This window comes from Pinus tabuliformis, chromosome X, assembly GCF_031772625.1.
Source record: "Pinus tabuliformis cultivar Carrire ecotype Pingquan chromosome X, CPIR1, whole genome shotgun sequence".
Lineage (NCBI taxonomy): Eukaryota > Viridiplantae > Streptophyta > Pinopsida > Pinales > Pinaceae > Pinus > Pinus tabuliformis.
The window spans coordinates 1,641,491,649-1,641,517,760 of NC_142308.1; the positions used below are offsets into that span (position 1 = coordinate 1,641,491,649).

General features: G+C 39.2%; 1 protein-coding gene across 5 annotated transcripts in view; it reads right to left on the reverse strand.

Moving 5' to 3' along the window:
• PHYLLO (2-oxoglutarate decarboxylase/hydro-lyase/magnesium ion-binding protein) overlaps positions 1-22,474 on the reverse strand; it is a 439,001-nt gene extending 416,527 nt beyond the window's left edge. For all 5 annotated transcript variants that reach the window (XM_089447470.1, XM_089447471.1, XM_089447473.1 and 2 more), the window contains exons 1-3: positions 22,178-22,474; positions 21,825-22,031; positions 3,603-3,856 (exon numbers count right to left, since the gene is read on the reverse strand). In XM_089447470.1, coding sequence (XP_089303596.1) covers positions 3,603-3,856; positions 21,825-22,031; positions 22,178-22,381 — 665 coding nt within the window. In that variant the 5' untranslated portion in view covers positions 22,382-22,474. The remainder of the gene's footprint in view (positions 1-3,602; positions 3,857-21,824; positions 22,032-22,177) is intronic.
• Between the last annotated feature and the right edge of the window lie 3,638 nt (positions 22,475-26,112).

Consider the following 26,112-nt stretch of genomic DNA (forward strand, 5'->3'; position numbering starts at 1 on the left):
ACATTCAAGAGATGACAGAAGGCAACAATTAACAGATGTAGAGGAATTAACCAAGACAAACAGTTCAGTTAATTAATCTCTTTAAATGATTATAACTTTGCAAGGACTTTCAGAGAGATTGATATTCAATCTATTCTTACCCAGATCTCCTATGTTACCTTGAATATGTGCAGAAATAAGGTATCAAACTATTGGAAAAACAACAGGAAAAGCAATTTTTGTTAAGAACTGGAGGTAGAATACTTCAATTAGGAATTTTGTAATAAAATTTTTACAAAGCGACAGGGTCATGGCATCAAAAGCCAACCCCTTTACATTACAATTGAAACAATATATAGAACATTACATTAAGTTGACTGTGTCTAGCTTTTTGGAATAAAAATCTGAACAATAAACTAAAAATAAAAAGAATCTCTGAAAAACTGCAGGAAATTTGGAGTTGTTTGCAAGTCTTTTGCCTTGAACTCTTGAGCTGCTTAAACTGTCTGCTGGAAAACTACACTTTGATCCCAGTTTGTTGATCTTCTGCTGCTAGGTGTCCTTTGAACGTGATACCTCTGATTTTAAATATGAACAAGAATGGCTATTGATCTTCCTCCTTCTTCAAATGCTAAAATCATGTCTATAATCTGGTTGACTAATCTTTTTTGCTAGGTGTCCTTTGAATCTCCAATGCTTGAATTGACCAATGATTTTATGTCACTTTTTAAAGTGCTTCACCATTGTCGTAAAATATTTGGGAAGAAAATATTTTGATAAATGTTTTCCAAATATTTTGCTTAAACCTGTAAATTCATATTTCTCTATTTTCATGAATTCCATAAATGAAATCTCAAAATATTTCCTCAAATAATTTCATCCCGTAAATCCATCCATTGTTTGAAATCCATGTCTTGTTTTGAAATCTATGTCTTGTTTTGCCCTAAAACCATGTGTTGTTTTGCCATGATTGGTAAAATATCTCTTAGTTTCCCTTTTTTACTCCTGTAAAATATTTGGATAAGAATTTATCCAAATCTTATGTTCCCGTACATTTTCTCTTCATAATTTATTTTCCTCCTTATCTCTGTAAAACTGTTGTTGGTTTTTTCCCATGGTTTTGATTTTAAAAATAATTAAAATTATTTTCAATTTCAAAACTATGTGCATAATTTATATAAAGTTTTTCGAAATCAAAACTTTTTTAAATATTCCTTTGTGCCAACATACAGGAAAATAAATGAACATAAGTGATTTTTCCTCCTAGCTCAATTCCTTCTGTCAATTTTTCGCTTGAATTTCATTTTTACCTCTGTATAATTATCCCATAAGGAAGAAATCTCTTTCTAGCATTGGAAACTTCATCCTCCTCTTTACTTCATTTTACTCAGCCTCCCCTTACCTCAATTTTTCACCCAGACGACTATAAAAATGCTTCATCCATTATCTCCTTTCGTACATACTTTATAGTATATAAGCTTGCTTGCATATCTCACCTCAAATTTTTAAATTTAAACCAATGTAAAAATGGTTTTACAAGGGTCTTTCCAGGGGGTTATTTGTAAATGTTTTTGGAAGAGGGGGGGATCCAAAATGAACGAGAGGAGGACAGTTGTAAAAAGCAGTAAAGGTGAAACGACTTTTCAGAGGGGGGCTGTAGGTTAAAAGTCAAAAAGGCAACCCCCCCCCCCCCCCGAAAACCATCGATTTTCCATTGATTTGACATTTCACAAATCTCGATGCATTTAGATTAGGGTGGTTTAATGATTAAATGCCAAGTGGAGACACAAATTTAATTTGACTTTTTGACTTCGCTGACATATATAATACGATAATAAATGTGGTTCCTATAGTTTAGAGATTGGGTTTGTTATTTTTAAACTAAGTTTTAATATTTTAAATAAATAATTTTATAAAAAATATAATTATATATATTTTATAAAATTGAATTTTATTTAAAATAAAAACTATTAAAAATAACTCGGAGACATTTATAAAAACCTCATACACTTCATGCTTTAGCAATGGAAAGGGTTAGATGGAATGATATTTAAAGGAAGGTATTTGTCAAGGTAAGGATAAAATTGAAGGAAGGTGGCAAATAAATTTTTAAAAAATTTGTAACTTCCAAGGTGTCAAAATAAGTTACAACAGGGTGGCGGTTCAACGGCTCAATCAAGAGATTTCTTGTAGCTCATGGTTCAAGCATTCGTGGCTCAGGTGTTCATGGTTCAAGTGTTCCTAGCTTGTGGTTCAAGCATTCGTGGCTCAGGCGTTCATGGTTCAAGTGTTCGTAGCTCGTGGTTCAAGCATTCGTGGCTCAGGTGTTCATGGTTCAAGTGTTCCTAGCTCGTGGTTCAAGTGCTCGTGGTCTGGCTGGTTTTTACAGGCAGCCCGTGTTGCGTAGCTCCAGGTAACCAGTAGCCCCACAGCCTGGCTTTGTCCATATGTAGCTTGGCTTTTCCTATCCAAGTTTCATTATCGCAATCTTTTTAATCCAGCAGGGCTCATGGAATGTCTCATTTTTCATACTGATACATGCATACTCTCTGTTTTAGTTGGTTTGATTGTGTAGAGCAAGGCTTTCATGCGAACTGCCACTCGGCATTCTACGTAAGCTACAGCGATACTTTCTTTTTGCCTGATGACATGGTCAAGCGAGATCTTTGTAACCTTAAGACTAAAAACCTGTGTTACTGGGCTGGTTTTCCATTGGCAGGCCAGTAGCACAAAGAAATCTCTTCTATAATGCTTTATTTAAGTAATGAGAAGTCAAACTTTAAACAAACAAACAAAAACAATCAATCATTTATGCTTTAAGTTTCATATGTTCTAATTTAAATGTTCTAGTATTTTGTCCGGTGCCATTTATGTTGAAGACCCCAATGTCCCCCACAATGTTCCCAAAATTTTGGGGGGTGCGTCTACATATCCCATTGATGCAATTTTCCCACTCCCGCATCCCCACCTCATGGAAACTTGGAGAAACATTGGATTTTTGTTCTACACTAAAATAAAAAAACATGTTTTTTTTTTCTTTGGAATAAAATATATATTTAAAAGTTTAATGATGCCCATAGGGGCAGCTCAATTGGCGATCGCTGTGCTATGAAGTACGATGTAAAGCATGAGATTCAATGTTCAAATAACGGTGGGTCAAACCAACATATTAATATATATATATATATATATATATATATATATATATATATATATATATATATAATGATAATGAATTGGGAAATGCTTGATTGTTAAAGTTTCGATATTGAACTTGAATTACCGTAAATGCTTTGCATGCTTGTCAAAGTTTACGAATTCTTGTCAAGCATTACGTTTGCTTTTCTTCCAATTTGTTTACCTTGTCATTTTGACAATTCCTTACTAATTACTCCCTTCCAAATGTGAATTGAATAAATTAAAGTGGATGCCCAAGTAGCTTTCATCTCCTCATTTAAAGATATTAGTTCTAGGGTGATCATTGATTAAATAGTAAATACCATAAAACTAACTCAAACGTCATATTAATTACAGAACATTAAGCATGTCAAAATAAGTACAACATTCTCTTAATATATTTGCAGAATAAATAGAATAGGAAAGGAAAATCCAATAGGTATTACCTCCGTATTGCCTTCCAATCGTTGGCAGAGAAACGATTCAAACTTTTGAAGAGAACTGCAGATCCAATTCCTGCAACACCTTTCAAAATGTTCTTATTTCGCTGGTTCATATGCTTATTAAGTCCATTTTCTTTTGATTCATCAATGTGGCCATGAGAACTTTTTGGAGAAAAATAGCAACGTGGAAACAATCTAGAAGATTGACACTGACATCGAAGCCAATCTAAAGCTTTTACATCTTGCGGAAGAGGTACCTATTAATCATCAAAAAACAAAAGAAATACAGTTATTAGCTAAAATACTTAGGTCATCACTTTAAATCTAATATATTTCATGAACAGAACATGATACAAGCAGGTAATCAACTATCTATTGCCTAAATCTATGCATTGAAACTTTATACAAAATAGACTAAGACAGCATATTCAAACATGATTCTTTTGTAATGTAATTGACACAAGTAGCATAAAGAGAGTTGCCAAATTTGATTCTTAAGCAATTAAGGCAAAAGTCTAAATAAGGTTTTGTTGACCTTATTTCTAGCCAACGGGATTTGTATCCCAAAGTGTTGCAATTCTGACCTGCTCGATCTACTCAAAAGGCTTATCTATTTTTCCCTACTTATATTTTACGACTGTTATGAACATAAATATATAAATAATATAAATAAATAATTCATAAATAATTAATAATAATTAATGATAATTAGTACAATGAAAGGACATGTCTTAAAATACATGACTATCAGTGAAAGGGCATCCCACCTAGGTATAGATACGGGGCCCTCATTGTAAAATCGATATCATTCATTCATACAGTTTATATATACATTATTACTCCTATGAATGGATTCTTCTACTATATTCCAAGTATTATAAATTTTTTAACTCGTGAGCCAGGTTTGGCTATCACATTAGGTATCAGAGCCAAGTTTTTGATCTTGGCCATTGGCCTTTTGCAACTTAACTACAGGCTTTTAGCCGCAAAAAAGAAATCGGAGTTCCTCCAATTCCAAGGTCATCTGACCAAAAATCAACCCCCACATTTAAAATTGCAAAATTATGTTGACCACTAGAGATTTAAATTTTAAAGGGAAAAAAAAAACACCCATAGGATTCATTGTTACCACTATCCATACTTACACCTCGTACAACATACAGTCATTTTAATTTTGGGAAAATAATTACGTATTGAAATTCGTACCATTGTTAAGTAGCCATACAATGATCGTTCCATTGGTCATACAATCACAATTAATTAAAATCACTGATGTACCTACTATGCTTCCACTACCGCCTTACTTGCTATAATATTCCCAGAGGATTAATTAACACAAGGGACGAAGTAGCCTATCGATCCCTGTAGGCTATAGTCCTAGATAAATGGGAAAACCCCAAGAATGCCCAATGTTGGACAAGTTTTGGGGTCGCTGGGCAAAAAGCCCAAAGTTGGGGCTTGGTGTGAACATCACTCAATTAAAAAGAAAACCCCCATCAAGGAAATCTATAAATACAAGAGACCTAAGAGCACATGAGGCATGAATTGGAGTGGTTTATTACATCTCTGTTTTGTTGTGCTTGATGCTCTGAGGGTTTAAGACCTCAATTTCTCTTTACACTAGTTTCGGTGGAGGTGATCCCACCCTACCTAGTCACTTCTTTTTTTTCTACTTGTTCTGCCACAAGGAATTATCTTTTTGAGGAAGCAGCAAAGCTTTTCAATCCCAATCTATCTCTTGTTTAATTGTTCTAGCAACAGGGGTTTACTATCTGAAGAGTAGCAAGTTTTTGGTATCAATCCTCTAAGGCGGATCGAGCTGAGGCTATATGGATTCACCCTAGAGCAAGCAGTGACAAGTTACCCTAATTCAAGTTGGGATCTCCTATGGAAAGGCATCCATGGTCTTCCTAAATTCATGCGGACTATTCTAAGGCCAAATATAGGGGTATCCTAAGGCAAAAGGACGAGTTTTGAGAACAAGGGTAACTCGTTATAGACCACAGCAGTTTTTTTAGCATAGTCAAGCAGACAAACACTTTTGAAATTCATTTGAAGCAGCCGGAAATTTCCTGAAGCTAACAGATTGTTTCTGCAATCAAGTTGTTAAAATTGGCAACTAGGGCCAAACTCCACATGGGTCATCTTATTTATGACAGCTGATATTTTTCTTGGATTCCTCTCTCTGAGAGGTGTAGGATTGATCTAAAGATCATCCGATTCCGACATGTACAAATGAAGTTATGAATTTATTTTGATTATGGACAAATTGTCAAGGTCGGCCAGCAAACTTATGTAGGCTCAGAAGCCCAACAGTCACGTCTATTCATCCTCAACATTTGCTATAAATACATGATGCCTTAGCCTCATTTGGACACACTCGTCTTCATACTTCTCAACCTCTTTCCTCATTGATTGGGTACGGATTTCTGGACCTCTCTCTCTCCACACGTCCGAAATTTCAGGAGAGCGAAATTTCAGGAGGCTGAAATTTCAGGAGACGGAAATTTCAGGAGACCGAATTTTTGGACAGTTTGACCAAGCGTTGACCAGCATGCGTTGACTTCCTTTGACTGCGTTTTTTGTGAGGGCTATCTCTATTTGGGCAGGCCGCATTTCTGGGCACAGAAATCAAGGCTAAACGTTGATTGTTGATCGGCGTTGACTGCGGCTAGGGCTAACCGCAGGTGGGCTATTTGACCAGACTTTGACTGGCCTGAATTTCACTGTTTTGAGGGTTGTTTTATCTTGCTGTTTAGAGGCCGAAGTTGACTGAAGTTGATCGATTTGCTAAGGGTCAAATCTGCCCTGTTGACCAACGTTGACTTTTCTGGTTAGGGCTCTTTTGCTGCTGTTATAAATTATCAGATTTGTAAATTGTACTATCTCTCTCTGCTGAACTATTGAAGGCTAAAAGAAGATTTGATCAATGGTTTCCCCACATTGGGGTTTGTCCCTATCTGGTGCCACATCTTGTGTCCTCTTGTCTTGGCTTGTCTTCTACTGTTTATATTTATGTTCTATCTGCATTTTACTATCATGTTGATGTGATTGCTAATCTGAATATTGATACTGGGCTAATAAAGAAATTGAAGTAAAATTGCTTTAAAGCATAGAACATACCATTGTTGCCTAAAATTAACACAAGTCTTGGACAGACCAAAGTTCTTTGAGGTGCCTATCATTGCAAGATCAACCCTCTTGAAGGGGTTGAATATACTCCTGGCATTGGATAGTAATCGGAATAAAATTTTGTGGTTGGAACTATGGAGCGAACCCTATCTTGTGGCCCTTCGAATTTGTCTGGAGTTGAAGGAGGATCTTCTCAACCAGCTCGAACCCTCATTGAAGTCAAACATGAGATTCGAACAAGCATGAGGCTCCTGATACTGATGCAGAAAACTTCATGGCATTTGTGAAAGGGTTTCAAGCAAATTTCGAAAGTTCGATCACCTCTCAAGCATATCATTGACTCTTGGAAGAGATATGGATCCACTCCTGAGTCTCCGTTACACCCTTGGCTAGTCTTTGAAATAGGATGAGGTTTCATATCAGTGAGTTAGTCATAAATCAAGTTTTGCATTAGATTTACATTGTTGTACTAGGTTGATTTATGAATCATATCAACATTGTTTGAACGATTCTGGAATTGGTTAGTTATGCTAAAGTCTTAGTTAGATTAACACTGATTAGAGATTGTTCTGGAATTGATTGATTTACACTGAATTGTTGGAGTTGGACTAACTTAACACTGTGAATTGTTGAACTATATGGATGCTTATGTTGAAGGATATATTCGCTCTAGGACAAATCTGCATTTTTTCCTCTAAACAAAAATGGATCTTAAGAAACCCTAGGCACAAAATTACCCTCGTATATTATTGTGGAATCAAAGCGCAAACATCCTGCCAGTTGTGAGTGCATGAGCTTTGCATGCTTCCGGAGGATACGAGCAACATCACTATCAGAAAAAAGAGGAAAAACCATCAACCATCAATGGAAGATCGCATAGGGTAAGGGGATCAAGATCCTATTATCCTACTAAATGCAATACTCCAACAACAACAACAAATGACCAACGTGTTACTGGAGGGACCGCAACAGATGACTCGAGCTATGGTCTAAGCCATAAACAATCTTGGTAATAATGGGTTGAACATAAGTAATAGGGTTGGTACTGAAGGAAGCAGCAGCCATAACCCAGGCTTCTCCCATGTTGTTCCTCAAACCAACCACAGGACAACCAACTGAAGGAGTCATAGACCTTTATTCCCTCAATTTTTAAATCAACAGTAGACAATGATCCAAGAAGCAACAGAACAAATTAGCAGTGTTGTTAAAAGCGCGATTAAATCGCGCGCTTTTTTCCCTAAGCCGATTTAATCGCGCTTTTTATGGGAAAAAAGCGCCTAAAAATTTTTTTGCCGCTTTTTTCATAAAAAAGCTCAGGGTCCCTGGCAGCGCGCTTTATAATGAAAATTGAAAAAAAAATGAAAAAAAATGAATATTTTTGTACTAAACGCTTTTTTCCCGCTTTTTTCCGCTTTTTTCCCGCTTTTTCCGATTTTTTCTGCTTCATTCCCGGCGCCGATTTAATCCCGCTCGCGCTTTTAACAACATTGCAAATTAGGCTCTTTGATGAATACTTTTGGGAGTATGCAGTGTTGGAAGAGAACACTCGAGCAGCCCTAACAACAAAATATGGATTTGGCATGAGAGGTAGGGAAGTTTCCCATCCCCTCTTTTGATGGGTCGTCAAAATGCTCAACTAGTGCTTCGTTGCAAAAGTTGGATACATATTTTTGACTCAATCCCATGCATGAAACAGATGTTATTCAATTTGCCATGCTACACTTAGAAGGAGAAGCAATTAAGCTTACTACACCATCAACAAACATGAAGAGGAGATTTTGGATTTGAGAGATCTGTGGTTTTTATCTTTATCATTGACCGGAGAATCCACAGTATAAACATTTTTGAAACCCTAAAGCTCAAGGGACTCATAAGAGGCAGAAATGTCAATATACTTGTAGATTATGATAGTACTCACAATTGTATAAACATCGATCTTGCTAAACAACTTGATCTTTGTATATGCTCAATCAAGGACCTGACCATGTTTGTCACTACTGGGAAAAAGTTCAAAGAAATAGGAGAATGTCATAAAGCTTCAATCCAGATATAAGAACTGGAGCTACAAACAGATCTAATTGCTCTACCACTCCAGGAAATGGATGTAGTTTTAGGTGCAGAATGGTTAATGCAGCTAGGAAGCTATACTACAAACCTTGAAGAACAATTCATGAGGTTTAAATGACAAGGACGACAATATAAATTATATGGTGTTAACACTCCCATCTTCCAGGAAGATACAAATACTCATGAAGATTTCGCCAACCAACGCAAAGATGTCTCTCCATAGCAACATGTTCAATTAGAGGAACCCCTTCTAGTTATGCTTGAGGACAAAGCATCTTAAAGGCGGTGGCAATGTTATGAATAAAATATTCATAACAACATTAATTATATAAATAATTACATAATTATAAAAACATTATTGTGGAGGTAAAATAGTCAAAGGACATGACTATTCATTCCTCATGGCCAGTCACTGCCTATATAGGCAAACCGCCACTAGGGTATTGTACACACTCAATTTTTTATATAAATAATTACTTATACTTACACAGAATTTACATAAATTCCAAACTGGCGCTTTTTGTCTCTTACATTATCTTTGTGTTTTGTTGATCATGCAAAAGGGCAGAATTCATTTTTTGTTAACAGTCGAGATTCTAGGGTTCTCTAGTGTCCCCAAGAAGGACAAATTGTTGTTATTGCTACAATGTTTATGAGGAGGCCGAGCTACTTGGTTTTCTAAGATCTACTAAGTATTTTGTTTTGTGCCCTAGAAGAGGGTCGAAACCTCTAATCTACGAACAAAACTTGTGGACAAAATTTGTTGATGACTCTTCTATAAAGGAAGTTTGGACCATGCTTGTGCCACTTGAAGATTGTTACAAGTTCTCTTGTAAGATGCTGTAGAAGACATTGGAATGCCATAGTCTTGTTCCCTCCTTTAAAGTCATCTTACTTTCATGAAGCATACTTTCATGTCTTTGTTGACATGGTAGTTGGAGAGTATTATTTTGTTACAGTGCTAGAAGCGGAGTACAAGCCTTACAAAGGCTATCATTGATCTTGACACATTTGCTTGGACTGATATTGGTAGGTTGACAGAAATGGAACATCCTTGATTCGAGCCTGGTCAAAATTGAAATCTTCTTAGCAAAAGATAGAATCAATAGTGTTGCTCATGCCTTGTATATGTTGTTTTCATTGGCTGAGACATGTTACTATGGCCTTGCCAGAACAGATTGAAAGTCACGACTCACTCCAAAGCCAGAGGGAGCAATGGAGAAAGGCCCTCTCATATAAAGCAAAAGATGACCCCTTCTTGGAAGAGCTAGTACACTTACGGATTTTGTAAACCGCAGGAATGATTTGAAGAGAGCCCTAGGGTTTGGGGGTAAAACCCTAGAGTTAGACCGAGAATTGATGAATCCACTAAAAGAAGAAACCCTAGCTCATACAAAGAAGGAATGGAAAGCAACATGCTCATGATGAGTGTTGAACTTTGTAACTATGGTCGGTCTTCATAATGTATATTTGGCCACTTGATATATTTATATTAATTATTGTAAAGCATATTTAAATTCTAGAGTCAAAAGAAAAATATATTTTGAGTCAAAGTCCCATTGCGACTTTTAAAAGAAGAAAATTTGAATTTTGAAATTGAAATTTTTGGCTCCAAGTTTGTCAATTCGAACCAGGGCAAAGGACACAACCATTTAACCCAGTATATCACTATATAAAGGCAACTACACCTCATTCTCTTGGCACCAAAATTCGCACGTCCTCAAGAAGATAGTGTCTGGGCATCTTACCGAAGATCAAGAAGGGCAAGGAGGACGAAAAAGAAGACGAATTGCATCTCTTTCTCACTCTCTCAAGCTCACACGCATGGATAGTTTCTCTCTCTTCTGGTTTGCAAATTTTCTGGGCAATTTTGTTGCAGGGGGCCGAAATTCTGGGTCAACTCAAACAGAGCAAAGTGCTGGATCAGATTGGGAGGCTTGACTTAGAGGGGTTGACCAAGTTTGACCATCGGTCTAGACTCTAGGTGTGCCCCTTATTGAATAGAAGAATTTCTCTATTGAAAAGGTTGTTGGGTTTTTCCCCTTGGTGGGTTTTCCCAGGGTAAATCTTGTCTTCTCTTTGTGCATTGTGATCTCTATTGTTCTATTATTCTTGTATGGTTGAATTTCTGAAGTATAATTGCTGAATGATATATTGGATCATTTAAAAGAAGATCAACATCAAAAGTAATTATCAGTATTTCAGAAATATTGTGCTAGTTTATATTGCACTTAGAAATTTAACAATGAGGACAAGGATGAGCATTTCTAGAGATTGCAGATGGATTTCAGTGATTTATGCAAGAAGGCAAGATCAAGAGGGAGTTGACAATTCCCTCCAATCCTCAGATCAAGAGATAAGTACTTTATATCCTTCTCCCTTGATTATTGATTTATTACTTTATTATTAGTTAGCCTCTTGTCTTTGTTTCTTTTGTTGGGTTATAATCGTTTCTTCCATGACCTCCCAATGAGGGTTGCAAGTACATCATGAAAATTGTCAAGGCTCTGGCAGCAAATGAAAGCATTGGGAAGAATGAAGCAAAGCCTATGACAAGAGGACTCTCCCAGAATTATTTGTGTTCAAGAGAGAGAAATTGTATTGACATCTAGAACCATGCCTGATGAACGGAAGAGCTCCTAGTTCAGAGGGGGCAGGCAGGCCAACAAATTTGAAGGATGCTATGATTCCAAGTGGATCTACAAGATCAAGTATGCGGCAAATGGCAACATAGAGAAGTACAAAGCAAGATTCATGAGGATTCTCTCAGAAAGAGGGAGAGGACTATAAGGAGACACATGCTCCAGTTGTCATGTACACTTTTGTTAGAACTATTATTTCTATTGCTTTTGTTGAAGGTTACATCAAATGGATGTAAAGACCGCTTTTCTCAATGGAGTGATTGAGGAAGAAAAAGTGTACATAGAGTCACCTCGAGGCTTTGAGGTACATGAGAGGGAATCTCATGTTTGCAGACTAAAGAAAGCCTTGTACGGACCTCGGCCTTAGCATTCTCAGATTGATGGATATCTGATGAGTCTTGGTTGATCTCGTTATCATATAACTTGTTTCTACTAGGAGCAGAAGGATTCACGTGATAGAGGGAACAACAGTAGCAGGAGGATTTTCCTCCATGATAAAGGGAGCAATCAAGCCCTGCTTCAGTGCCAGAGGGAGTTGACTTGTGAGATCAAGATGAATGTTTTTGATACATTATTTATTGGGACTAGAAGTGTGGCAGAAGTCGAATGAAATCTTCCTTGGTCAAAGGAAGCATATTATTACGATCTTTCAGAGATTTGGGATGATAGACAACCAGTCCATGGCCACTCCCATTGAAACTAATCTGAAGAAGGTAAGTGGTAGAGGGAGCAGCCAAGATTGCTATAGTGGGATTTGCTTTAGTGACAAGCAGCTATAGTGATGGATCTAGTGAAACCAGTCAATTTATGGTTGATTCGAGGCATGCGACACAACATGTGTTGAGGTACCGACATGGTACATGTCTAAAATCATGAAGTACATTTGCACCGATATACCGATTCAGATTGGGTAGAAAGTGTTGAAAACGAGAAGAGTACATCAAGATGATGATTCAGATTAGATTCTGCTTGGGCAGGAAGCAAACATTTGTTCCACTTAGGACTGCAAAGACCGAGTATATTACAACTAGTTTGGTGAGCTATGAAGTAGTGTGGCTTCAGAAGCTACTTGCAGGATTGTTTGATTAGGTGCAGGAGACGACTGATGACAGGTCGAAGCACATCAAGATCATGGTACCACCACATTTAGGATATGGTACAAAAGGGAGCAATGAGGCTCCTATGCATTTCTACAAACAAGTAGGTTGCTTACATTCTCACAAAGCCTCTATCCCATGATGAAGTTTGTACACTTCAGGGACAAGCTTGGAGTGGTTGAGAATGATTCCCTTGGTTAAAGGGAGTGTTGATGTTGTAGCATCAAGGGGCATCCATTCTCCCTAGGTCAAGATATTGATAGGTCAAAGGTATTGACCAAGGCCATGTAATGTGGCTAGGGAGAATGCCTCAGAGAACATCAAGGCCCAAAGTGCTCCCACAGTCAGAAGGTTTTGACTATATCGCTAATGGTCATTTGCCTAGTGGGTTGAGTGAATGCCTTATAGCATCGGGCATGTGTTTTTCCATTCAATAGCATGTGACAATATGTGGGAATGGTAAATGGGCTCAGGGTTTCATTATAGGTCATAGGTGCTAACCAGTTTCCAGGTGATGACTTGGATAATTTGTGACCCAGGACTAGTCTTAACCCCAGAAGGCGAAAGGTATTTGGCCTGTGGAACCCTAGAAGGCCTTTGGCCAGTGGGTGACTAGATCCATTTGCAAAGGGGATGTGTCTAGTAGGTGACTAGATCCCTTTGCATGATGTTGATGTAGGGTGCTTTCCACGTGGTTCTGGTATAGAACATGAGGTGGATGGACTCATCAACATAGCTAAGCTCATTCAACCTTTTTCTTGGGATAGAAAAAAATTTCAACAAGAGAACATCCGAAGAAGTCAAGGCAAATACCTCCCTAGCTAAGAGGGAGTGTTGAAATTTGGTAGTTGTGGTTGGTATTCATTTATTGTGTTAGCCCACAAAATTAAAAGAAGCAAAAATTCAAATTTGGATTCAAGTCGGCTTCAAATTAAGAGAGGGAAAATTTGAAAATTTTGATTTTTAAATTACCTCCAAAAGTACAAGACGGGTCCAAATTGCTCAAGTCAGCCCAGCTAAAGAGACACACCTATTCATCTCCTTCAGGCTTCAACAACTATATATTGTCATTAGTCATCACCCATTTGGACTAATTCAGATCTCACACAAGATCATTTGTTTTATGTTCACACGTGCGAAGGAGAAGAAGGAAGTCTTCTGAGACTGAACCCTCTTTTGGAGTTTGTTGACCAGCGCTGACCTAATCTATTTGACTGCAGTATGAGGTTGTTTGACCGAAGTCTGAGGCACTTTTTTTTTTTAGACAAAGTTCGGGTGCTATATATTGATCTGAAAAAAGGAAGAGGCAGTTCGCCATACATATAGTGCTTCCTGAGCATTCTGGATCCAAGGAATTACAAAAAGGGTCCCTTCCTTGATCCTTGTTCTAGTATTCCTGCCTCTGAGGCTTCTTATACTACTGTAAATCCTTACATACTGCAAACACCAAAATTTACAACTACATAACATAATTAATCTATCTCTATGTGACTGATCTTCCTTGTTGTGGACGCTTCTGGGTTAGGGTCTGGCTCGTTCTGTTTAGCACTAGAAGAGGAAGGAGCATCTTTGAACTTTTTGTCCATCATGAACTTGAGGACAGTTATCGATTCTTCAGCATGGCTACATCTATTGGCCAAGCTGCTAAACTGCTCATGTAAGGAGTTGACTCTGTGGAGGAAAAGATTTATCTCAGCCCGATACTTCTCATTAAGAATTCTGTATTGATCTTCCAGTCTTGCTTCCAGACTTCGAACTTGATCCTCCAGGGTCCGCTGTTGTGCTCGCAGCTCCTCGAATTCTGCCTGTAGATCTCTGCAGTGGAAACAGTCTTCTGGGCGATCCATTGACGCTGGATAGTTCCTGTCTGTACTGTTCGCTTCCTTAGCGCGGGGTCTCTGAGCTCTCTGCTTACTACAAGCTACAACCACAGCTCGCGCAGGGTTGTTGTGATTCTGTTGACTACCTCGGACTGCTTGGAGATAAGCGGGAGCGATTTTGCTCTGCTGCTCGTGGGCACAAGCTTTCTCACTGTATTGGAGGATCATGCCACCCAGGGTATAAATAGAAACTATCCGCAGGCTATGAGAGCGGGAAGAAGCCCGTCTACATCTCCCAATGCTCCACCTCATGGTCAAATGCTTATCTTGAATTGCATAAGAGGTCTGTCTGCTAGGACGATTTTCTCCTGCACTTCGCTTGATTCCCATGCGCTGAATAGATCTCCCAATCTTATTTCTGATCAAAATCCTGTCTACCATACCTGTTCTGTCATCTGCACTGATTATTTGTCTGCTGTCATAGATTCTATCATCCGCGGTACACCTGCTGTTGACTAGATGTGGAATATTCATGGTAACGGTTGGAAAGAGGGATTGTTATTACAGCACAGACTACCCTTGGAGCGCTCGCATGCCCTGTTGGCACACTTGTCAGCCTCCTTGTTCAGTCCACGGAGGATGTGGTAATAGATGACTTCTTCCATTGAAGCGTGAAGGGTCTGGTTCCTATAGTTTATCTGTTGTAGAAGGATGTTCGGCGTGCTCTGCCTCTGCGCCATGAGCCTAATGATGATTGCTGAGTCCCCAAACACTATTGCCTTCCTTATCCCTAACTTGATCAGCTGAGTGAGGCCCTGGTACAATGCCAATCCCTCTGCCCTGTTGTTGGAAATCTCTCCCAGTCCCCATTCGAAATGAAGTATTCTCTCTCCATTAGCATTGCAGATTAGACCCCCTGCACCTGCTTGGCCCGGGTTTGATTTAGAAGCGCCATCAAAGAATAAGTAGAACCTATTACAGTTTCTCAACCAATTCGCGAATTCCTCTTCCTTTAACCTCAGCTTCCATGCCCTGTTTGTTTCTTTCGTTTGTGTCCTTCCTCGGCTTAATTCCTGTGCGCTAGTTATATTCTCTTGGACATAACTAATCAGGTTTCTCTCTTCCATGTTGTAATTGGTAGCCTCGATCTTGCCTTTGGTGTGGTTTGTGACTGTCTCCACCGCTAAGATCTTTGCCTTGTGACACATAACTCTGATATTACAGCCTTTCTCCTGGAAAACCTTTCCATTTCGTGCCAACCAGATGCGCCATATGAGGGTTAGTGGTATGGTATTCCATATCCTTTGCGTCAATTTACTCCTTTTCTCTTTCCATGGACAGTTCTTCCTCCATTTGTGAATCGTTTCTGCAATAGTTGCCTGTGGCTCCCATGAAGCATCCCCGATTGAGGCCATCTTTCTCCAGCATTCATCAGCTACCGGGCAATCTATAAACAGGTGTTGTATTGTTTCCTCTGATCTACAGCAGTTCGGACATCTGGATGGTCCCATTATGCCTCTTTTCTTTAAATTCTCTGCTGTTAGTATTTTCCCTTTCAGGAGCAACCAAATGAAAAATTTGACTTTGGGGGGTGCTTCTGCTCTCCATACCAGTTTCCATTGGCTCCATATGTCCTGTGGGAAGGTGCTGTCACATAAATGTTGGTGACCAGCTTTAGCCGTGTATTGAGTTCCAGTTGGGTCCCAACGATAACCATCTTGCTTGCCTTTCTGGATCGGAGCTTTGCTGTGTAGGAGATTCTTTAGGGCAGCGAGACTAGTCTCTAGCTCTCTGGGGTAATCCGGGAACTTCCAACCTATCCATGCTTGAGAGTGATTGTCCCATTGTGATATTTGAGCCAAATACAATATTCCTTTACCATTGAGCCAATTTATGGCAGGGATTGCCTCCATTTTTGATCCAATTGGATGCTGTCCTAGGATTCTGTCTGTGGAGAAATTGATGCTGCTCCCCCCTCCTGGGACTTTTGAAATATTCTGAGACATAAAGGATATGGCTTTCTTGCAGAGTTGCCAAATTTTTGTACTATCTCTGTTGGGAATATTGGTATCCAGAAGTTGTTGCCTTGTGCTGTTCAAGTATTTTGCCTCTAAAACCTTCTTCCACCATGCTGTGGGCCCTGTGATCATTCTCCATATTCTCCATATTATTTTAGCTCCAAGAGCTAAATTCAGCAGTTTTGGTGATCTTATTCCTAATCCTCCTTTTTCCTGAGACTGAATGACGTTCTTCCAACTGACAAGATTGAATTTTCTTTTTTCTGTTTTCCCTCCTTGCCAAAGAAAATGCCTGAGAGCTCTTTCCATTTTTTGATGGAAAACAGCAGGAGCTTGGTATAAAGAGAAACGATAAATGGGAAGAGAGGCCAAACCTGATTTGAGAAGTACAAGTCGTCCTGCTGGGTTCAGCCACATGGTGCCCCATTGTTGGATTTTTCTCTTTATTTTGTCAAGGATTTCGTTCCAGGTGTCAGCTTTCAGCGGTCCCATACTTACTGGCATCCCTAAATAGGTGAAGTGGTTCCAGACTAGTTTGTAGGAGACTCCTAATATACTTGCAATGCTATGGATGGTATGATTTGATGTGTTCCAACCATATATACAGCTTTTTAGCTGATTGACCTTCCCTCCTGAGTATTCCATGAATTGGTCTAAGATCTTCTTAAAGCGCCTTGCTATAGTGATGGACGCTCCTCCAATTAGGAGGGTATCATCTGCAAATTGAGAGTGGTTGATGTTCTTTGTTCCTTGCTCAAATTTGATGCCAGTGATTAGACCTATTCTCCGATTGAAGTCCAGGGTTTGGCTAAGGGTCTCGGCCATGAGGATAAACAAGTAAGGAGACAAGGGACAGCCTTGTCTAAGGCCTCGAGAGGATTGGAATGCAGCACACGGCCTCCCATTGATCAGAGGGGAGATCCAGGGGTCCGATATACAGGCTTTGATCATTGTGATGAAGGAGGAGTCAAATCCCATTTTGTGAAGGACAGCAAACAGAAAGGAATGCCTTACCCTGTCAAAGGCATTAGCAAGATCCAGCTTTAGGACAAACCCTTTCTCCTTTCTGCTTATGCTTGAGTGGATGGCCTCTTGCACAAGAAGGATAGAGTCAGAAATGTGCCTATTGGGTAGAAAGCCCCCTTGGTTTTCTGAGATCAGAGAAGAGAGGTGAGGCTTGAGCCTAGTTGACAGAATTTTTGTAATTATTTTGTATGCTGAGTTACATAAAGATATTGGCCGAAATCTTGAAAAAGTGGAAGGTCTATTCTCTTTTGGAATTAAGGCTAGATAGGTAGAGTTGGTAAATCCCCCCATTTTGCCTTTCTTTAAAACCCAGCGTATCATCTTTAAGAGATCTTTTTTGATCATCTGCCAATACTCTCTGTAAAAGCTGATTGGAAACCCATCAGGTCCTGGAGCTTTATCTGGGTGTAGACTCCAAATTGCTTTTTGGATTTCTTCTTCTTCTACTTCTTTCTTGAGGCTGCTGTTCATTTCTTGTGTGACTCCTTTGAACAGGTGCTGTAACAAACTTGAGTAATCCTCCTCACCTTTATCCTCAGTCAGAAGGTTTTTGAAGTGATTGGTGGCTGCTTCCTTTATAGAGTCCTGAGTATTGTAGCTATTCCCTTCATTATCCCTAATTGTGCTCACAGTATTTCTGGCCTTTCGAACTGTAGCCTGCTTATGAAAATAAGAAGTATTTTTATCTCCCTCCTGCAGCCAGAGCTGCCTTGACTTCAATCTCCATTTTGTTTCTTCATCCCTTATAGTTTGTCTCAGCTGAGAGTATAGTCTTGTTTCGTTCTCTTTGGCTTGCTGGGACAGCCCAAAGGCTTCAATGCTTCGCTGCACTTCCTCTAGATCTTGCTTAATTTTCTTCTTGCTCAACTCGGGCTCTTGGTAATTGTTCTTTGCCCAATTTTTTAGAGCCTGTCTTACTCTCTTTAGTTTTGTCTCCCAAATATAAGTTGGGGAGCCTTCCACGTGTTGAATCCAAGCCTGCCGCACCACGTCTTTTGCTGCAGGGATACGATTCCAAATGGAACAGTATTTGAAAGGGAGAGGTCCTAGCTGACATTGACTATGCAGAGTAAGTGTTATTGGATAATGATCAGAGGCGGAGACATTGAGAATATTTGACTGACCAGTAGTGAAGGTGGACAGATAAGCTATGCTTATGAGGAACCTGTCAAGACGCTCCATGATATTGCCGACTCCTATTCTTCTATTACTCCAGGTGTACCTGCGGTTCTTGGGTCTGATATCAACAAGATCTTGCTCCTGCATAATGCTCTCAAGTCGATTTCTGAAAGGATCTGGGGTGAAATGCCCCCCTCTTTTTTCGTTAGCATGCAATACCAGATTTAAATCACCTGCAATAATGAGATTGTTGTCCTGCTCTTCTTCTATACTAGCTTCCAAAGTGTTCCAACACACTTCTTTCTCTCTGTACTGATTCGGAGCATATATGTTGTAAATTATTACCGTTGATCCATCTGTCTTGCTTTCTAGATTGACACGGATCCAGTTCTGATGTATTCTGGTGGAGTTACAGTTCCATTTATTACTATCCCACATAGTTAGAATGTCGCCTGAGGCTCCTCTTGCTTCGCTTGCACATCCACTGTAACGCTTTTGCTGATTGATGACTCTATTAATTTCTGATTGATCTTGCTTTGTTTCTTGGATAAGAACGATTTCAGGGTTTTCACTTTGGATTAAGTCCTTGAGGGCTACTATCTTGGAGGGGTGCCCTAATCCCCTACTGTTCCAGGATAGTATTTTCATCATGATTTACTGGTTACATGGAGAGGTGCTCGCCTCTCTTTGCCTTTGTTATTGTTTTCTTTTTCCAAGTGTCCAAGAATGAAGGATTCTATAGGAGTCTGAGAGCCCATGGCTATGTCTTTCTGGGTACTTTCTTCTCTCTGTTGTTTGGCCGATTTTCTGCCAGGCCCATGTTTTTTTGGAACATCGCTGGGCGCTCCATGTTCCTTTGAAGAACTTCTGGTAATCCTAGTGGAGGGGGTATCAGGGGAGGGTTGAGAGATGAGAGGGGGTGAGGGGTGGAGAGGAGGGTTAGAGGAGGGGAAATCAGGCACGGATTCTTCCTCAGAGAGGGTCGCGAAGGGATTAGAAGATGGAGGGATGGGAGGATCGGGAATCCGAGGAGGAGAAGAAGGATGTTGAAGGGGAGGCTGCTGGGAGGAGGAGGAAGGATGCTGAAGGGAGGAGGGTTGGTGAGAAGGGTGCTGGTGGGAAGGACCAGGGGCTTCAGAATCCATTGATTTGAGGGGAGGGGATGATTTTTTCCTTTTAACAGTTTCCCATTGCCCATCTTGCTCTTCTGATTCTACATTAACTATTTTAGGGCATCTATTTGCAAAGTGTCCATATTCGTGGCATACCTTGCATTTGAAGGGTATCTGCTCGTAATCCAGCAGCTGAATATGGCACCAGTCATCTACTTTCAGTTTGATTGCTTCCGGCAGTCCTCGGCCCAGATCAACTTCAACGCAAATCCGCGCACAAGCCTGCATGTTGTCTTTGGGTTCACTGCGGTCTATGTATTTTCCAACCGTGTTTCCTATTGCTTTAACCGAATCGTCCCCCCAGCAGTGGAGTGGGAGATGAGGTAGTCTGACCCAGAATGGAACCGCACTTGGTATATCAAGTTCTGGATCGAAATCCGGGGTCCATTTATTGAGATAGAGGCCCCTAGAATCCATAAAGTAAGGCCCGTTTCTGAATATTAGATCTTTATCCTCTTTGGTTTCAAAATGAAAGGTAAAATATCTTCTGCCACAGAATCTGATGGATATTTTGCCCTGGATCTTGTCCGACCAGTTTCTTTCGACCCATCTTTGCACTGTCTTGGGTGATGGCCATAGTCCTGTAAATTGCCCGATTAACCCTTTCTCTGCTAAGGAAATGGCTGCCATGCGTGGAATGGTCGGAGGCAGATGGACTTCCTGTAAAACATCCAGCTTCTTCACAAACTTTGTTGTTGTTGGTCTAGGTCTTTGCGGAGGGAGAGACTTTACCAGGTTAGAGAAAGCTCGTTGCAGCTCCGGATCCCCACCAGGCGGATCCGGAGGATCCATGATGCAGCTCGATCAGTCGGTTCCAGGCAGGCTCGGACGCAGGCTTCAGGCGCGCGCGCAGCAGCAGTGTCTCCTCAATTCTCCAGGTTTTAATATCTAAAACCTTATAGGAAAAAATTATAAAGACCGAAGTCTGAGGCACTGTTTGACCACAGTCTGAAGCATTGTTTGACCGCAATCTGAGGTTGTTTGACCGCAATCCAAGGCACTATTTGACTGCAGTCTTAGGCTGTTTGAGCGAAGTCTGAGGCAGTTGCAGGAGGCCGAAATTCAGCCTGTTTGACCAGACTTTGACCACGTTGCAGGAGGCTGAAAATGTGGTTTGTTTGACCAGGTTTGACTCATTGAATATTGTGGTCAATTTGACCTAGTTTGACTGGAAAAGTCAGATTGTATCTCTTTTTCAATAAGATAATTTCTCTAAGAAAAAAGTTGTTGGGTTTTTCCCTGATTAGGGTTTTCCCAAGGTAAAAATTTGTGTCTTGTGTTTGGTTGTCTCTTCATGATCATACTGTCATTACTGTTGAGATTCTATATGTGTAATTGCTTAATGACAAATTAATTGGTTAAGAATATAATTGGATAGTAATTATCAAATTAGAAGATCATGAAAAATCAACAAACTTTATCCCTAGGTACCGAGTCAATGGTTTTCTTAAAATCAACAAAGGAGCAAAAGACTTCCTCCTTTTTCTCCCACACTTTTTCAATGATATGTCTTAATTTTATACCATGATTATACCATGATCAACCATGGAATGTTTGGGTATAAAACCTGCTCTTTAGCAGGTTACCCTTCTTTCCGCCCACTTGGTTATTCTATTTTCTAGCATACTTCCAAATAGTTTTGTAAACAAAGGATTTTTCATTATGGTGTTATAATTGGAGGAATTATTAATGTCACCGCTCTTGAAATGGGTTTATTTAAATCTCCTTCATGTTTGGAAGAAAATTGCAGATATCGGTTTATTAAAATCTCCTTCATGTTTGGAAGAAAAGTGCAGATATCGGTTTATTAAAATCTCCTTCGTGTTTGGAAGAAAAGAGCAGATATTGTATACTTCAAGTTTGTTTATAAAAAGTGTCAACTATAAGAAAGTTCCCAAAAATATAGGAATCTGACAAATATCGGAAAATATTTTAAATTAACACCTCAGGAAATAATCTCCGGAAACTGTCATTTTGTGTTCCAAAACAAAAATTTACAATCAGAATCGCTTGGCTGCTGTGCAGTTAGCTGAAACGAATTTTTTCTCTTCGTTTTTTTACAATACGAACAGAGAGGGAAATAACTGTGTCCTGGGAAAGGGCAAAGATAATGAATTCAAGATCGCTCTGACCTGAAAACGCAATATGCCGCTTTCTAACGTCGGGGGACAGGATTTTAAATCTGCTATAGCCGATTTCAATTTCCTCACGGCTTCCGCAACCGTTAGAGCAGCCGGCAACGTATGAGTTTGGCAAATCTTTACAGGTGTCTCTGCATCTCCTGTACCGATAAACACCTCGTTTATGTCCATTTCTTTTACTTCGCTGTCCGCCTTGGCCTGCACCATACGACCAGAATAAAGTCCTTCAGTCGCATTCTAAGGATACAATTATTCAATAAAGATCTCTGTAAGAGCCGACTAAATTGGAATCCTTCGAATTTAAGTGTTGCAAAAATCAGAAACTGTACAATGGCGAATGATACCTCGCAATTCATCCTGGACACCGGGCTTGAACCATAGATGAGATTCGAAGCGGTAATGTGGATTCTGTTAGCCGAAGCAAAGTTTCCAAGCGGATTTAAGCTCCGTCGTCCAAGAAGCAAAGGACGAGGTCGCCGTTGCGCCGCGGGTCCCAAACCTGGAGCCTCAAGAAGGCAGAGGCGATCGTGCTGGATTCTTGCCTGCATTGGGACTGCAGAAACGAGGCAAATTATGGAGTTCGCCTTGTAGTGTGCGTCCTACAACAGGATACAGTGTGTAAACGAGTGGCAGCGGCTCACGGTTCTCATTTTTTTAGGAGATTGGATTACATTATTTATTTGTTTATTTGGGGAAGAGATCGTGTTACATTCTAATTGATCTCATTTTTTTTTAAGAAAGAATGTGTTATATTTTTATTATTAATATTTGCGATTTATCCAAAATGTAAATATATGATAGTATTGAATTTTTTTATGTAAATATATGATAGTATTGAATTTTTTTATTTTATTGTGTTATATGGGAAGATGTTAAGATGTTGTAATGTTTAACCTTTAATTTAGTCAAAATTAAATTAAAATAAAAAAACATAAAATTCTCTAATATGGTTTATTTAAAGGTTGATAATTAAACCAATCCAGATCCATCTTAACTCTGGATTTACTAAGATTTGGAGTTAAAAATGGATTTAGGGTAGTTACTTAATTTTATGTTAGGTATTAATAATTTTATATGAAATATGGGAAATGTATATATATATTTAGAAGTGGAGTCTAAATAGGTGTTGATTTTTTCTGGAAAAGAATAGTTTTTTTTCGGTTTTGATGAAAGTCGACAGAAATCTTTGGAAATCCAAGAGTACAGTTGTCAAGTTTTGGAATTTTAGGTGTTCCAAGGGTTCTTGAGGGCTGAAGCCATTTCCGACATTAAAAAAATTATTCAAATAGTCCAAGTTTCAAATTTTTTTGAAGACAAAAAAAAATTGTCGAATTATGATGAGAAAATCGTCATCCAAGTAAAACTGACATCTGCTTAAACAAATTATATATATACATATATACATATATATATATATATATATATATATATAACCAACAACCATATATATGATAAGGAAGAGCAGATGAGATTTGTGCAACTCTAGGGGACTGCGGTGGCAGAGGTCCCATAGGAGCACTGCACAGTCCTGTCCCTCTCAGTCGCCGGCACTCTATAACATGATGTCCCTCAACCTGATAGTGGGTACACCAAACATGAGGTCTCATAGGATGTAAATGTGTCAGATCTTTTAACATGTCTACCAATTTAGCCATTTGATTCTGAAGGCCCATAATAGCATAATAGTATAGTAGATTTGAGTCTTGAGTTTTAGTAAATTTCATGAGCAGTTTTAGATCTACACAATAATTTCTACAACTTTTTTACAGATTTCTTTTTCTTCCTGAGATCTTTCTTTGCCAAAGGATATCTGGGTTGTAAATGTCCATTTTGAAGACAGAGATGACACTTGAATGTTGTATTCTCAAAACCTAAGAATTGGGTCCAACATTGATTGTTGTGTGTCAAAAGGGATGTGGTCAGGTAGTCCTTTGTTGAGGTCTACTTCTACACAAATCCTAGCAAAGGTATAAATTGCCTCTTTAGTTCTTTGTGTATCCATATTAATGTATCTCCCCAACATGTTACCAATTCCTGCTAGTACTTTTGGATGCCAGAAATGAAGGGGTAAATTATATAATCTTGCCTAGACCAACATTTTGGAGACTATCATTGAATTGGCATCGAAATTTGGGAACTATGGGATGATAAACAGTCATGCATTTCCCTAGAACCATGGACCCTCTTGTAAAACATAATCTCTGATCTCTGATGATTCAAATTTTATGATGAAGAATCCCTTGGAACATAAGTGAATCTCATAATTTACTATACAAGTCATAAAGATCCATTGAAAGGGATCCACGAGGTTTGGCCAGAAACCATTAATCTTGCAAATGATTGTTTGACATTGATAGATTGAACTAAGATTACGTATCTCTGCTAGATCTACTATCATTGCCTGGATTTGATTCATCTACTCCAAAATATAGGGCCCATGAAGATTGAGAGTTTGTTCAAGTTTTCTTGAAGCAACAAAGTTTCCTTTGAGGGTTTCTTTGAATGACGCAGATCCATTGGCTTGTCCTTTGACAAAATCTGGTCCCTTAGGGTTACTAGATCTTGACGAATCCCCCTGCAACCTAAGGTTGATGATGATTGAGGAGTTTCATTCTATGCCATAGTCCTATAAGCACATTTGATCTTGCATATATCTACCCGCATAGATCACACTTTACAATTCCATTGGAATACCAAATCTGTTATAAATCTCCCTTTTTAGATCCTAACACCAGAAAGTCCTTTCGAACCCCGATCTCTGTATTATCATACAAGTGGAAATATGTCTGGATTACACAAAGCTTTAGTTCACAAGCTATCCAGCTCTCAGTACAATCCCTCTGTTGCTCATAGACAGTCAAAGGCTTCTCACAAACCTTCTCCTCTGCCCTCCAAGCCTCCTATTTCCTTGCACAGTTTCTCCTGGGTCCTCTAGCTGCAACCTGTGTGATTTTTACCTCACACACAACACTGACCTCTGAAATAACTGCGCAGTCCTGAAGGAGATAATTCCTTCTACATGGATGAGTTTCCTTTATAGGAAAATTCCTCCAACTGATAGTACATTGTCCCTTCCTTTTAATTTCAACTGGGTCTCTATCTGAACTAACATGCATGAGTTATTTATGAGAGAATAATTCAGTTATCTGGAGAACACTTGTTGCATGCATGCATGCATTAACTGACTGAACTTACAATTAGTTCCTCCAATTGTTTGGAACTAATTTAACTAGACTTAACTCAGTTAACTGAGCTAACTAATTACAACTCAAATACAACTCATCCTTATCTCCTTAATTAAGGGATAACTTCCCCAATCAAAGGGATAATTGTTGCATGTCTTCACATAGACTTCATGTTTGATTTTCTCCAACTAATTAACTCAAGATGAATTAATTAATTATTTTTCAAATAGTTGCTGAGACTAAATTCGAATTTTAATTCTTAATTTTAATTTAGGGACTAATTAAAATTGGAATCTATCCCGAAATGCTATTTATAGCAATGTTATTTTTAGCATTTCTATTTTATCATTCCTTGTTGCTATTTTCCACACTGGTACCTGAAAATGCTATTTATAGCAATGTTATTTATAGCATTTCTATTTTTAGCATTTATTGTTGCTATTTTCAACACTCTCTCTCAACAAGAAAGGAATTCAACTCAAACCTGATCCTGAACCTTTGGAATGTTTTGCATGCAACAATTCTCTCAAATGTTGTTGCTCCAGCAACTCTAGAAACAAAAAAATATCCAACCTAAATCAGAATGATGCCTCTGTCATCAAAGTCTCTGACTGTTATTGCCTCTGTCGACTGAAAACTCTGCACCTTTGTGCCCTTCAGTATCTGACTGCTCTAGCCTCTGTCACTTTGATCTCTGACTTCATAAATTACATTGATTCCTCCTGCTGCATCCGTGCTGTTGCTAGTCCTATCTCCCAGCACTGCATCCGCACTACACTTCCTCTCATCATGTTGCAATGTGCTGCCCACTGCTGCACTGCAACTCAGTTACTGAGAAGTAATTAACCGATCTCCCAACTGACCTCCCTGTTGGGCTAGAAACATCCTCTGATGCTGAAGCTTCCTCTGCTGCTCCATCCGCATCTGTCTCTACCCACTCAGCCAGTCCTGCTACTCCTCGTCGGGGCTCCCGCAGTAAGGTCTAATCAAAGAGGTTGGGTACCTCAAAGATCCTGTCCCTATTTCAGCCTTCTTGGGACTATCACTTCACATCGCCCCACCTCACACCTAGAGGTATGGATGCATGTGATCCC